Source organism: Girardinichthys multiradiatus, chromosome 23 (assembly GCF_021462225.1).
Source record: "Girardinichthys multiradiatus isolate DD_20200921_A chromosome 23, DD_fGirMul_XY1, whole genome shotgun sequence".
Lineage (NCBI taxonomy): Eukaryota > Metazoa > Chordata > Actinopteri > Cyprinodontiformes > Goodeidae > Girardinichthys > Girardinichthys multiradiatus.
The window spans coordinates 11,342,585-11,358,285 of record NC_061815.1 but is presented as its reverse complement, the minus strand read 5'-3'; the positions used below and the strand labels follow the sequence as shown (position 1 = coordinate 11,358,285).

At 42.2% G+C, this 15,701-nt stretch overlaps 1 protein-coding gene across 5 annotated transcripts in view; it reads right to left on the bottom strand.

The window, feature by feature from the left end:
* il1rapl2 (interleukin 1 receptor accessory protein-like 2) overlaps positions 1–15,701 on the bottom strand; it is a 636,383-nt gene that overhangs the window by 236,130 nt on the left and 384,552 nt on the right. For all 5 annotated transcript variants that reach the window (XM_047353893.1, XM_047353892.1, XM_047353890.1 and 2 more), the window contains one exon: positions 3,475–3,644. In XM_047353893.1, the coding sequence (XP_047209849.1) occupies positions 3,475–3,644 (170 nt within the window). The remainder of the gene's footprint in view (positions 1–3,474; positions 3,645–15,701) is intronic.

Below are 15,701 nucleotides of genomic sequence, written 5' to 3'. Positions count from 1 at the left end.
AAATAACTTTTTGCTGTAATTACAGCTAAGAAAGCATTTTATAGAATGTGCGCCCATAGCTTTGTCACAGGTCTGACAAATTTGCCCATTCTTGTTTGCAAATTACCTCAAACTCAGTCAGACTGGAGGATTGTAACATAAACTACTCCATTGTATCTCTGATCGTATTTTTGTCATTGTTTTCCCGCTAGAAGGTGAACCTCTGTCCCAGTCTCAGGGTTTTCTTCTTGGATCGCCCTATGTTTAATTTCATCCACCTTCCTCACAACTCTGTCCTGTTTTCCTTTTGCCACTGAGGAAAGCATCACCGCAGCATGATGCAGGCACCACCATGCTTCACTGTGGAGATGATGTGCTCAGGATTGTGCTTTTCCGACACACACAGTGTGTTACACATTGACTAAGAAGTTCAATTCACATCTGACTTTTGCTTCTACATGGCTTGTAGCAAATGCCAAGTTCTTTTGGCTTTCTGTCAGAAATGAGTTTCTTCTTGCCAGTCTTCCATAGAAAATATATTTGTGGAATGTGTGATTAGCATTTGTCTTCATAACAGTTGCACCTACCTGATCTGTGGTTCCGTGCAATTCTTCAAGAATTACCATGGGATTCTTGGATGCATTGCTGATGGCAATGCTTTCATGGGTTGTGCCATACCCTCTCCATTTTTAAATGCTAGATTGGACATTGCTCTGTGGGATGTTTTATAATCTTATCCTGTGTTAAACTTCTCCACAACATTCTCCACAACATTCTTCCTTTGCCTGCATCCTGTTTACAAAATAGCTGGATTTAACCTGATGTTAAATTGTACACACGCAGACTCTATTATTTAGTCGACTAATTAGGCAGTTGTTTGCACAGGATTTTATTTAAGGGTATCAGAATAGAGAAGGGAAAAAATCCCCAACACTTTTCAGATTTTGTTTATAAAGAACTTTGAACATTGTGAATTTTTCTTCAAATTCCCAACTACGCAATGCCTTTTGTTGGTCTGTCACATCAAATCTTGCTAAAATGCATTCTGTTTGTAAGGAGATAAAATGCGTAAAAGTTCAATAGATATAAATACTCAGGCAGACAAGATTTTTGAGAAAGTGAGCAAAAACAATTTAAAACTTTGAATACTGACTACCAGTAAACATTTAGGGAAAAGGTATCTTTCACCAAATGACTGTTTTAGTACGAGGCTGCAAGATGTTCTCAACCCTATTTTATTGTGGACTGATGTACGTCCAAGTAGAAGTCAAACTCAATATGCCCTGAAGCCAGGAGCCAAACTAATAATTTAGACAGTTATAAAAGAAAAATTCCCCATAAACTACACCTTCATAACATATGGTGGTTATATCCCAAGTGGCACAAACCCTTAATGGTGCGGGAAGTAGCATACTGCCAGGATCTCGAACTCCTTACAGCATTGAAGATGGTTGCTCACTCTGAGCCTGCTACAACACAAAGATGGGCTTGGGCCTGAAGAAGCACACATCTTTTAGGTGTGATAGACATCACTCTGCTTCTTGGAGTGGAGATGTTTCCTGGTTGGAAAGGCATTTTGCTGATGTCTACGTCTTCTAGTGGGGAAGAGAAACCTCAACCCACTGGACATGACAATGTATTCGTGGCCCTATGGACTTCCAGACTCCAGATGGAAATGGGTTGTGAAAGAGATTAAATGTATACTGAAGCTGTTAAAAGTAGAATCCCAAGCATTTTGGATCCTACAACAATTTTCACACTTGGTACTGCATAACTGTTTCGCAAAAATCTGTAGATATTGGTCTAGACTTTGTTTTGGTCAGGCAAAGGTTTGGTTATATCTGACCAAAGGACATAATTACATGTTACACATTCTGTGTTCCCTACATTTTTTTTTTGCAGGGAATAAAATAAGACAAAAGATTTCTTCTGGACAGTTTTCCATTAAGATTAGTTTGGTAGAGATCACAACTCATAGTTGTCCTGTTAGATTTTTCTATTGTAGTTCTGGCTTCAGGTTTGTGGTCTTGCAGAAAGAGACTATTCACACTGGTTTAACATCTTTCGCAGCCTATAACAGGTTTTCTTCCCAGATTACACTGCATGTAACTCCAGCCATATTTGCATCAATTCTAACCAGCTTCCCTTTGTGTGTGTTTGTAACATCACAAAATGTGCAAAGTCTAGGGGGTATGGATTTTCTTACAACTTGAAAGTATATACAACTGAGTGGAAAACTTCTAAAGTTGTTGAAAGTATCAAAATGTAATGGTTAGCTCATTTTAAAAAAAAGCCTGCATGGGTTTAATAATTTATAGGACTCCTTTTTCATGCTGCTTTGCAAAAAAAACTGATCACAAGTCGTATTGTTTCAGTGATTAATAATCATCAAAAGGTTTAACAGTCATACAACTATTGGGACTGTACAGAATCAACTGTCAAGTCAGCACCAAAATGCTTTAAATTGGGACATTTCTAAAACTGTTGTAATACATAATGCTGTGCTTTTATGAAATTTAGTTTCTTATATAATTACAGGATGTGTCCTTTAGTGGTAAATGCTGCATCATGTTTCACCAATTTCACCATGCATATTCCAACATTACTAAGGGTTTTTCTATTTTTCTATATCTTTAAAGAGTAAAGAATCACACTTAAGTGTTTCCATTTAGGTCATTCACACAAACAGTGGAACTGCTCCTGGTGTCTAGAAACATTTGATATCCGTTACACAGTAAAGCTTATTATTTTAATTAAAATTTGGCTGAAGCTGAATTTGCACCATGGCTGACCTGCAAATCTACCAAGACATGACTGTCCACCTGAACTTACAGGCCACTTAAGGAGAGCTTTAATGAATTAAGCAGCCAAGGGGCCTGTGGTAACTCAGGAGCTAGCTGCAGAGATTCACAACAAAGTTGGGAAAATCTGCTCAAAAGACAATTACTGCTTCTGCCCTTATCAATTCTGGCCTTTATGGAAGAGTAGGCAGTAAGTTTTGACTTTTGGCCAACATTAAAAACACCATCCGTGGGTATAAGCCCCAAAACGTGAACCTTCGAGAAAAACCTTATCAAGATTTTTAATCATAATGTAAAAATCTTTCTTGGAATTAGAATTTTATTTTTATCTTTAGTTTATTGAACAAAGAAGAATATCATGCGTTAAACAAAGACAATGAATGCATTTTTTATGAAAAGTTCCATATTTATGGAAAGCTTATGGGGGAAAGCACATAGTTTATGACGTAATGTTCGAAAAACCTACTAGAGTAAGTATCATTTTTGCCCTACTGTATATTGCATTAAAAACAGGGAACAACTACAAAACATGTATCTTTCTGTTACTTTTATTTTAAATAAATAAATAAATAACTTGAAAAAATGTAAAAAAAAAAAACTTAATGAATATGAATACTTTTGCAAAGCACTTTTTAACACTTTCTTCTCCCTTTGTGTCATCTTTTGAATCTACAGTGTTTCTAACCAACCTTACCTCTGCATCACCTTTGTTCTTGTACCAAATGAGACGCAGCTTGGCATTGGTGGCCATGGTGTAATTGGTCCGTATGTAGCTGTAGAACAAGGCACATTTGACCCGAACAGGCTCACCGGCCAGGACGTGGTACTCCCTCAGATCTACCGACCAGTCAATGCATCCATCCACTGAGAGGAGGAAAGATAAAGAGAACAGAGTAATGAGACTGGGATTCTGATTATGCACTTAGATATACAACTGAACATCTTTCCACTCTGAAAGTTTAGGAACTGAAACATGAGTGGTCATTAAAAATACTTACACAAATTGAAGAAAAATAAGGAAAAGATAACATACAGATGATGGAAGAAAATAAGATGATATGAGAAAAAAACAACAAATGTGAGTGACAAGAAATATTGTTTCTTTGAATTTCATTCGCCATATTGTGTTTTAAGTATAGATGCAATCAAAGACGAGAAATAGGTTTTCAAAGTGTTCGTATATATTTTTTGCTTTACTGAAGGATTGCCTGCAAAGCATGGAAATAAAAGAAACATCAGGGAGACGCTATTCTAATTGGATATGTGTTTAAGATACAACAGAAAGGAAGGATGGTAATAAAAAGATGTATGTGAGGCAAGACTGAGTACCGGTAATTCTAGAAAGCTGCTGATATAATTAACATTTCATAATGTAGTTTAAAGCTTATATCAGTGAGGAGGATGTAAAAAGTATTTATGAAAGAAAAGTATGAGGTGAGGAGGTCCATAAACATTCAGGACACTAAAGAGAGGAGGACGATGCCAGCTGAAACAAACGAAAAGATGCAGCGTCGGGTAAGATGAGGTCAACTGGAACGAACAATAAGTTGCGGACGGAAGACATGGGGAAGCAGCTGAGATGTAAAGGTCAACACTGAAAATGACAAGGACAACTCCCAAATGGACTTCCCGCTTTTTTGTCGTCCCCCTCATTCATTCCTTTCATCCAGATTCTTCTGCTTTTCTCTTTTAACCTTTAGTTTTCTCTTTCCTTCAGTGTCTTTTCTCCCTTCATGTAATGTAGGTCAGAGGGATGGACCTGCTTTAACCAGGATTCCTACACATTTGTCAATTTTTATTTTCCAGAACCAGATTTAGTTCCCAGACCTTTTGTTAGCCTAGTAGAAATACAGATTTTTACCATGAATTTTTTGTTGATATTTGTGCAATAAAACAAAAGCGCAGAGTGGAAACATGTTTTTATCACTCTGTAAAATATGTAATGTCTAATCTGTGATGACTTAGGTCACTGTCAAAGATTTAAAGGCTGCATTTCCATTAGTTTACTGTTGGAATTTACAACCATGCACTTAATTGGTAACATTTATAGATTTAGCAGTAAGCATTAACTCATAGCAGCGACAGAAGAGATTTAGCATCGCTGCACACGCACAGGCAGATTTATTGCACACAAACTCACTCCCTCACCCTTGCAAATTAGTGCTCACCCGTGCTCTACACACACTTATGCACACAGGAATGATTTAATAACTGACACGGCTGACAGAAAGTAAGAAGTCACGTTTAAAAACTCCCTGTGCCTTTGTTCTGGCAGGAGAGGTAGCATGTGGTTAAGATTTTGGATGCATATGAGAGAGTTGCTGATCTGTATGCTATTTATCAGCATTTAACACACACATGCGAACCTACGCGAGATGACCTGAGAGCATCACATTAATAGAAAATCACATTAGTTTGGTCGACTGACTAATGCCTTTTGTTTCTGAACAATGCTCAACACAGGTCAGAGATACTCGCACACACCCACACACGCACACAAAAAAACAACATGCCTGCAAAAAACATTAGAACAACATGGTCTAACATAGCTGCATGTCTTAGTGGAAGCAAATTGGTGACAATTCATTTAGCTTCGCCTCTACACGCACTCATGCATGTGAGGTTGTATGTATAGGAGTGTAGTAGAAGAGGGGAGTGCAGCTGGGCGTGTGTGCATGTGTAGACATATTAGGAATGTGGGCGAGGTGTTAGCATGAGCAGATATATCATTCCCGTCGGCTCTATGTGTATATGAATGCTCCCTGAACGGCAGAATGAAAATAGCCCTGGGTTAATGGCAAAAAGTTTCAGACTTGAGAAGTACAGCTTGTTTTTGGCCAAAGCAAACACACTTACATACAGGGGAGCAGAGCCACACACCCAAAAACACTGTTGTTTTACAAAAAAGCAGCAAACCTTTATGTGATGATGAATGAATTGATTAATTATTGATTTCTAATAATCTCCTCGAGTTGAATGCTCACAAGATTATAAATGGTACAAGGTTCACAAGAACAAAACGAGGTGAAATTTTACCAATACTTGGGGGATAACTAAGAATCCCCTTTCTTTTTTTTTTTTTTTGGTTTTCACCAACATGGTAAAAGGTTCCCAAATCCCAAGCTGTGAATTATCCAGTTCACATTTAATCAATCTTAGCACTTTAGATTTTTAACTAGAGGGGATTTTTCATCAGACAACCCGATGAGAGGTTTTTATTAGATTGTTTATTATCAGAGCTATTAACACAACAGGATAACTCAAGTACTGCCTTCTTTCATACATCAAAATAAGAGTCTTAAACATGGATACAACAAGATGTAAAGGTTAATGCCCAAACCTTTATGTCCAGTACTAGGCTTAGATTTATTTTACCAGATGAAATTGGATTTTAACAGCAAATGAATAGTACTTTTTAATATCACAAGGCAGATTCTCTGTTGTTGCTAAAGCATCCCCAAAGGATGATGCTTCCTCTATCCGTTTTTACCATTGAACTTTTTTCACATGTATTTATGTTCGCTGGACGGGAAGTGGCAGAGCTCACATGTGAGTCCTAACAATGTCTTTCTTCTTGACACCATTTCTGTCACGGTAAGAATGTTCTGTAAAGGCTAATGTGCAGTGTTAGTTTTCCTTATGCTTTTAGCAATTTCTTCCATGTGTTTGCTGTATCGCCTATATGGCTTGTGACATAAAATTTTTTTCCTGCCATTGTTAGAAAAAAGGCAGACTTGTGAAGTGCACAACTAATACTTTCTGTCGACAGATGACACCACCTGAGCTGTGGATCTCTCCAGCTCCTTCAGAGTGGGTGCTCCTCTGATTAAGGCTCATCATGCAAGGCCTGTCAGTTCAGGTGAACAGGAATGTCATGGGAGGTTTGCAGTTGTGCCATACTCTTCCCTTAGTGGGCTGAACAAAGCTCTGTGAGATGTTTGAAGCTTGTAGTAATGTTTTATAACCTAACCCTGCTTTAAACCTCTCCACAACTTTATCCCTAACTTTCTGCTGAGTTCCTTGGTCTTCATGATGCAGTTTGTTCTCTATTGTTCTCTAGCCAGCTTCTCAGTCCATCACAAAACATCTGGATTTAAACTTTAATACAGGTCCTTCTCAAACTATTAGCATATTGTGATAAAGTTCATTATTTTCCATAATGTCATGATGAAAATTTAACATTCATATATTTTAGATTCATTGCACACTAACTGAAATATTTCAGGTCTTTTATTGTCTTAATACAGATGATTTTGGCATACAGCTCATGAAAACCCAAAATTCCTATCTCACAAATTTAGCATATTTCATCCGACCAATAAAAGAAAAGTGTTTTTAATACAAAAAACATCAACCTTCAAATAATCATGTACAGTTATGCACTCAATACTTGGTCGGGAATCCTGTGGCAGAAATGACTGCTTCAATGCGGCCTGGCATGGAGGCAATCAACCTGTGGCACTGCTGAGGTCTTATGGATGCCCAGGATGCTTCGATAGCAGCCTTTAGCTCATCCAGAGTGTTGGGTCTTGAGTCTCTCAACGTTCTCTTCACAATATCCCACAGATACTCTATGGGGTTCAGGTCAGGAGAGTTGGCAGGCCAATTGAGCACAGTGATACCATGGTCAGTAAACCATTTACCAGTGGTTTTGACACTGTGAGCAGGTGCCAGGTCGTGCTGAAAAATGAAATCTTCATCTCCATAAAGCTTTTCAGCAGATGGAAGCATGAAGTGCTCCAAAATCTACTGATAGCTAGCTGCATTGACCCTGCCCTTGATAAAACACAGTGGACAAACACCAGCAGCTGACACGGCACCCCAGACCATCACTGACTATGGGTACTTGACACTGGACTTCTGGCATTTGGCATTTCCTTCTCCCCAGTCTTCCTCCAGACTCTGGCACCTTGATTTCCGAATGACATGCAGAATTTGCTTTCATCCGAAAAAAGTACTTTGGACCACTGAGCAACAGTCCAGTGCTGCTTCTCTGTAGCCCAGGTCAGGCACTTCTGCCGCTGTTTTTGGTTCAAAAGTGGCTTGACCTGGGGAATGCGGCACCTGTAGCCCATTTCCTGCACACGCCTGTGCACGGTGGCTCTGGATGTTTCTACTCCAGACTCAGTCCACTGCTTCCGCAGGTCCCCCAAAGTCTGGAATCGGCCCTTCTCCACAATCTTCCTCAGGGTCCGGTCACCTCTTCTCGTTGTGCAGCGTTTTCTGCCACACTTTTTCCTTCCCACAGACTTCCCACTGAAGTGCCTTGATACAGCACTCTGGGAACAGCCTATTCGTTCAGAAATTTCTTTTTGTGTCTTACCCTCTTGCTTGAGGGTGTCAATAGTGGCCTTCTGGACAGCAGTCAGGTCGGCAGTCTTACCCATGATTGGGGTTTTGAGTGATGAACCAGGCTGGGAGTTTTAAAGGCCTCAGGAATCTTTTGCAGGTGTTTAGAGTTAACTCGTTGATTCAGATGATTAGGTTCATAGCTCGTTTAGAGACCCTTTTAATGATATGCTAATTTTGTGAGATAGGAATTTTGGGTTTTCATGAGCTGTATGCCAAAATCATCCGTATTAAGACAATAAAAGACCTGAAATATTTCAGTTAGTGTGCAATGAATCTAAAATATATGAATGTTAAATTTTCATCATGACATTATGGAAAATAATGAAATTTATCACAATATGCTAATATTTTGAGAAGGACCTGTATGTGAAAACATGTGAAGGACATAGGTTGTTCTGGATTTTTAGGGATATCAAAGTACAGGGAGTTCAATAGAAATGCAAACTTAAATATGGATATTTGTAAAAGGATATTCTGTTGCTTCCGCTTTACAGTTAAATCCTCACTTGTGTTTTTTTATCAAATGTAGTTCCCACCCCAAAAAAGGAAGTTTGAATTCAAAAGCACTTGTACCCGGGAGAGCTACATTGAGGACTGAAGCCTCTGTATATGGACCATGTGCTCTACCGAAATGCCACCGTACCGTTCATGTTTATTTGTTTTTAACCAACTGCAGACAACATATTTTCATTCAAATACTCATACTGAAAAATAGTAAACATAAGTAACACATGTGGTTCTAGAGGCAGAAACGTGTGTGCAGTGTAGCTTGTGCAGGTTGCAGGAGTTTTAGTCCAGGCCTGTCACTCAAACGTAAAGTCCTTCGGAGCCTCCAGTCTGTCTGCACGCCTTTAACAATCCCCTGCAATACCACTACAGATGCTGCCATAATAATAGCTTGACCTGACCCCCCCACACACACACAGGTAATGATCCAGACAGTCACCAATGGTCTAAGCCAGATATGGACACACACATTGAAAAGAGAGCCTTGCAGATGGGACACACAAGACTATCACTATTGCAGCACTATCTACACCCTGGGAGACACAGAAGGAGGAGGGAGGTAGGGAAGTGGAGAAAAAAGGACAATAGTACAGGGAAAGTAAGAGAGTTCAAGCCATTTGGGCCAGTGGTTTGATGTTCAATTTCAGAGCACGGTCAAGTTGATTTTTACTTATTTTCCCTGAACACATTTTACGAGAATAGGCTTCAGCCTAGATATACTGTTTTTTTTTTTCTATACGCCTGCAGGAAATATGGAATGTGTGTGAGTTGTTTTTTTTTTGGAGGGGGGGCAGGAAACCAGAAGATACATGAGACAATGTTTGCTATTTTCAAAATTACTTCTTTAACATAAGTTACACCCTTACAAAAGCTAGTGGAAATTCACACTAAGCTTAGCTACACACACACAACCAATCTATTTTGCAAGCTGTATAAATATGGTAATGCATGTGTAGGTTATGGCCTTCATTCACTGGAATACAGTAACAACAGCATCTATCAGCAAACATGGCTCATAGCTCCGCAGCACACACACATATATGAGCACACACACAATCCAAACTAAAACACTCAACCTCATATTAACACACACATGTTTACACACAGACATCAGGGCTGAATAAATGGAGTTGACCACAATCTGCCCTCTGTCTAATGCTACCAAACATACTGAAATTTATTCATTCTTACATGAGCAATAACACACACTTACACACACACATTCAGATATGTTTTTCCCCAACACTGCTGTTGAACAAAGAAGTAAAAGGTGACATTAAAAAAAGTAAAGAACAAATTTATAATTTGACCCAACCTATGCATTATACTGATGCTGGATTGTGTTTTTGGACGACAGGCTTTACTGCAGAACAACAATGCAGGAACACATACTGCAGGCTTTTTATATTCTAATATAATTTGTTCCCTGGGGGATGATTTATCCAAACTGGGGATGGATGCAACATTCCTCAAACTGGATTTTTTTAATATAAAAGGGCCGTTTTTTTTCTTCAGTTGTTTGTGATCTGACAAGATGTTGACTTTATGTGTTGTAAGGACATTTGTCACTGTACAAACACTGAAACGCTTAGTGGAATTCGACAAGAAAGACTTGTTGGACCCAAGCAGGAAGCTACAGATGGCACATATTAAATCACCTGGCCATATTTATTAGCATATTTGATTTGATCTTTTTTTTCTGACTGCGGTGAATTTGGTAAAATTACTTAAGAGAGACTAGTGCAACTTTTAGATGCATCCCTTCCAACACACCTCAAATCAAAGAAATACCTGAAGTACCTCATCAGCAGGTCATTTAGCCCTGCAGAGGCCTCGTGGTCAGTCATTCATTTAAATCAGGTGTGTTGGAGAGGGGATACATCTAATGTTATGACTGGAGATTGGCAACCCTGACCTAAAGCATTCATATGTAAAATTAAAAAATCTGTAAGGGTGAAAATTTTTAGTGAATAAATACTATTCTTCAGAAAATTGAAAGTACATTTAAACTGTACAGTCTCTCAACATTTTCAGGAAACTTTGAATTCATTTTTGATGTGAATCCACATTTTAAGGTGCTTGTGTCCAATAAAAAGTGAGTTGGGTGTCTACCAATGAAGCTGCTGTGGAGCCAAAAGAGGAATTACTGGGAACAATACCCAATTTATACGTGATTTTGACTTCCAGTACTTTAATAAGAAGAGAGTTGCTGAGCTGTCCACTGATCACCACCTGGTGGTGAGTTGGATCCGCTGGAAGAGGAGAAAGCCGGCATGCTGGATGCCCAGCTGGGATGAGGATCAGCTCCTCCAAGTCCGAGGCCATGGTTCTCGACCGGAAAAGGGTGGCTTGTCCTCTTCATGTTGGAGGGGAGTTCCTGCCTCAAGCGGAGGAGTTCAAGTATCTCAGGGTCTTGTTCACGAGTAAGAGAAGAATGGAGCGGGAGATTGACAGACAGATCGGTGCGGCTGCCGCAGTAATGGGGCACTGTACCAGTCTGTTGTGGTGAAGAGAGAGCTGAGTCGAAAAGCGAAGCTCTCGATTTACCGGTAGGTCTACGTTCCTACCCTCACCTATGGCCGTGAACTTTGGGTCATGACCGAAAGAACGAGATCCCAGATACAAGCGGCAAAATGAGCTTCCTCCGTAGGGTGGCCGGGCACTCCCGTAGAGATAGGGTGAGGAGCTCAGCCAGCCGGGAGGGGCCCAGAGTAGAGCTGCTGCTCCTCCACATCGAGAGGAGCCAGTTGAGGTGGCTCAGGCATCTATACCGGACGCCTCCTGGACGCCTTCCTTGGGAGGTGTTCCAGGCACATCCCACTGGGAGGAGGCCCAGGGGATGGCCTAGGACACGCTGGAGGGACTATGTCTCTCGGCTGGCCTGGGAACGCCTTTGGCTCCCCCCAGAGGAGCTGGAAGAGGTGTCTGAGGACAGGGACGTCTGGGTGTCTCTGCTGAGTCTGCTGCCCCCGCGACATGGTCCTGGATAAAGTGGAAGACAATGAGTACGAGTACGAGCTAGAATACATCTGCTTATCAGAATCAGAATCAGAATCAGAAAAGCTTTATTGCCAAGTACGTTTTTGGACATACAAGGAATTTGTTTTGGCGTAGTCGGTGCAATACAGTACAAATTAAACAGTATAAACATATCTACAATATAATATAAATATATGTGCACAGTTTTAAGTGAGTGAGAGTAAATATAGAGCAGTATAAGATGCAAGAGCAACACAACAGTGCAGGTGATCATTGTGCAAGTATGGCAGTGCAAGTAAAGCAGGAGTCCATGCTGAACGTTAATGTAACGCATAGTTACAGGTTACAAGTGTCCTGTCAGCAAAAAAAGGGGGGGTGTGGGGGAAAGTGTCAGGGTGGTTTCCGGGCTTTGTTAACAAGGCTGGTGGCAGATGGGAAAAAAACTGTTCTTGTGGCGTGAGGTTTTGGTCCAGATGGACCGCAGCCTCCTGCCAGAGGGGAGAGTCTCAAAGAGTCTGTGACCAGGGTGGGAGGGATCAGCCAGAATCTTCCCTGCCCGCTTCAGGGTCCTGGAGGTGTACAGTTCCTGGAGCGACCGTAGACTGCAGCCAATCACCTTCTCAGCAGACCGAATGACACGCTGCAGCCTGCCCTTATCCTTGGCTGTAGCAGCGGCGTACCAGATGGTGATGGAGGAGGTGAGGATGGACTCAATGATGGCTGTGTAGAAGTGCACCATCATAGTCTTTGGCAGGTTGAATTTCTTCAGCTGCCGCAGGAAGAACATCCTCTGCTGGGCTTTCTTGATGAGGGAGATGATGTTTGGCTCCCACTTGAGATCCTGGGAGATGATGGTTCCCAGGAAGCGGAAAGATTCCACAGTGTCAATTGTGGAGTCACAGAGGGTGATGGGGGCAGGTGGTGCTGGGTTCTGCCTGAAGTCCACAACCATCTCCACTGTCTTTAGAGCGTTGAGCTCAAGGTTGTTCTGGCTGCACCAGTCCAACAGATGGTCCACCTCCCATCTGTACGCGGACTCGTCACCATCAGAGATGAGTCCGATCAGGGTGGTGTCGTCCGCAAACTTCAGAAGCTTGACAGACTGGTGACTGGAGGTGCAGCTGTTGGTGTACAGGGAGAAGAGCAGAGGAGAGAGAACACAGCCTTGGGGGGAACCGGTGTTGATGGTCAGGGAGTCAGAGACGTGCTTCCCCAGCCTCACGCGCTGCTTCCTGTCAGACAGGAAGTCAGTGATCCACCTGCAGGTGGTGTCGGGCACACTCAGCTGGGAGAGCTTCTCCTGTAGCAGAACTGGGACGATGGTGTTGAAGGCAGAGCTGAAATCCACAAACAGGATTCCTGGCATAGGTTCCTGTGGAGTCCAGGTGCCGGAGGATGAAGTGAAGGGCTAGGTTGACTGCATCATCTACAGACCTGTTGGCTCTGTAGGCAAACTGCAGGGGTGTCCAGGAGGGGGTCGGTGATGTCTTTTAGGTGTGAGAGCACAAGGCGCTCAAAGGACTTCATCACCACAGAGGTCAGGGCGACGGGTCTGAAGTCATTAAGCCCTGTGGTCCTTGGCTTCTTGGGGACAGGGACGATGGTGGAGGACTTGAAGCAGGCTGGCACATGACATGCCTCCAGTGAGGTGTTAAAAATGTCTGTGAAGACTGGAGACAGCTGATCAGCGCAGTGCTTCAGGCTGGCTGGTGAGACAGAATCCGGACCAGCAGCTTTCCGGGGGTTCTGTCTCCTGAAGAGTTTGTTGACGTCCCTCTCCTGGATGGAAAGAGCCGTCCTCGGCGTGGGTAGGGGGCTGGTGGGGGGGACCTTCAGGGTGGGGGTTGGAGGTGCCAAGGCCCCTCTTGAGGTTGGAGAGGTGGGGGTGGTGGATTGTGGCTGCGGCTGTTGGGGGGCGTCGTGGGGATGGTTGCAGGACTGTCCCTTTGTCTTTCAAAGTGGCAGTAGAACTCGTTCAGGTCGTTGGCGAGGCGTCGGTCGTTGATGGAGTGGGGGACTTTCGGCTTGTAGTTGGTGATTTGCTTGAGCCCTTTCCAGACAGACGCAGAGTTGTTGGCTGAGAACTGGTTTTGGAGCTTCTCAGAGTACAGTCGTTTGGCCTCTTTCACTGCCTTGCAAAACTTGTACTTTGCCTCTCTGTATATGTCTTTGTCCCTACTCCTGAAGGCCTCTTCCTTATCCAGTCTTAACCTTCTGAGTTTAGCTGTGAACCAGGGTTTGTCATTGTTGTAACTCACCCTGGTGCATGATGGTACACAGCTGTCCTCACAGAAGCTGATGTAGGAAGTCACAGCCTCTGTGTACTCGTCCAGACTGTTGGTAGTAGTCCTGAACACATCCCAGTCTGTACAACCTAAACACGCCTGGAGATTCTCCACAGCCTCACTGCTCCACTTCCTTGTCGTCCTCACAACATGTTTGCAGAGCTTTAGTTTCTGCCTGTATGCAGGAATCAGGTAGACCATGATGTGGTCGGATTGGCCCAGTGCAGCACGTGGGACGGCGTGATAAGCGTCTCTGATGGTGGTGTAACAGTGATCCAGAATGTTGTCCTCTCTGGTCGGACATTTAATAAACTGTCTATATTTGGGGAGTTCATGGGTGAGATTACCTTTGTTAAAGTCGCCAACGACGATTACTAAGGAGTCCGGGTTGGTCCGCTCCACACTCAGTATCTGGTCGGCGAGCATGCGCTGTGCGACCTGCACGTTAGCTTGCGGCGGGATGTAAACACCGACCAGGATGAACGAAGCGAACTCACAGGGGGAATAGAAAGGCTTACAGTTTATGATGAAGGATTCCAGGTCAGGAGAACAGTGCTGCTGAATCACTGTCACGTCGTTGCACCAACCACTGTTGAGGAAAAAACAGATTCCTCCACCTTTCGCTTTGCCGGAGAGTTCAGTGTCTCTGTCCGCTCTGTAGAGCTGGAATCCTGCCAGCTGCAGCGCAGAGTCCGGTATTAATCCACACAGCCACGTCTCCGTGAAGCACAAAACTGCCGATGAATAAAAGTCCCTGTTTTTCCCCAACAACAGTTGTAGTTCCTCAATTTTGTTGGGAAGTGAGCGCACGTTAGAGATAAATATTCCAGGTAACGGTGTTCGTAGTCCACGCTGGCGAAGACGTACCAGCACCCCAGCCCGTTTCCCTCTCTTCCGGCGTTTCACCGCGTGAACAAAGGTGAGCGCACCTTTGACCAGAATGTCCAAAAATTCCAGAGCAGTAGGCAGAAAACCTTTAATGATATGCTAATTTTGTGAGATAGGAATTTTGGGTTTTCATGAGCTGTATGCCAAAATCATCCGTATTAAGACAATAAAAGACCTGAAATATTTCAGTTAGTGTGCAATGAATCTAAAATATATGAATGTTAAATTTTCATCATGACATTATGGAAAATAATGAACTTTATCACAATATGCTAATATTTTGAGAAGGGCCTGTAAACTGAAATTTTTACAAATAATTGTTTTGCTGATAGACTCCTCCACCTAAGCTGGGGATTTCTGCAGCTCCTCTTGACACTTGTGGCTGCTTCTCTAAATAATTCTGAATGGCCAGTCAGTACAGGTGGACAGCTATGTCTAGACAGTGGACGGTTTACTGGTAACTTCTGAAGGCAACCGTGGTAGTGGATTAAATTCTCCAGAGTAAAGGGGGCTAAATACACATGCACCCCACATTTTTCAGGTTTCTATTTGTAAAAATAATTTATGCAAAGTGTCCGTTTCTTGTAACTTAACAATCATGCTCTTCTTTATTTTAGTCAATCACATATTACATATATAAATATAACACTTTGAAGTTTGTGATTATAATGCAACAAAATGGGAAAGTCCGGATGTGTGAATACCTTTGCAAGGGTAAAAGTGTGTTTGTCTTTTGTGGGTTTTTTTCATGTCTTCATGGAGCTTTGGCCCATGTAAAAAAAATACCAATGACAGCAAGAAACTAAAGTTGTAGAAGTAGTAGTACAAACCTGAGCACAGGTGGTACAATAACAGTCTTTTATTTGTGAAAAATATGTCAGTCAGCAAATTATTAATAAAGAGAGGTAAG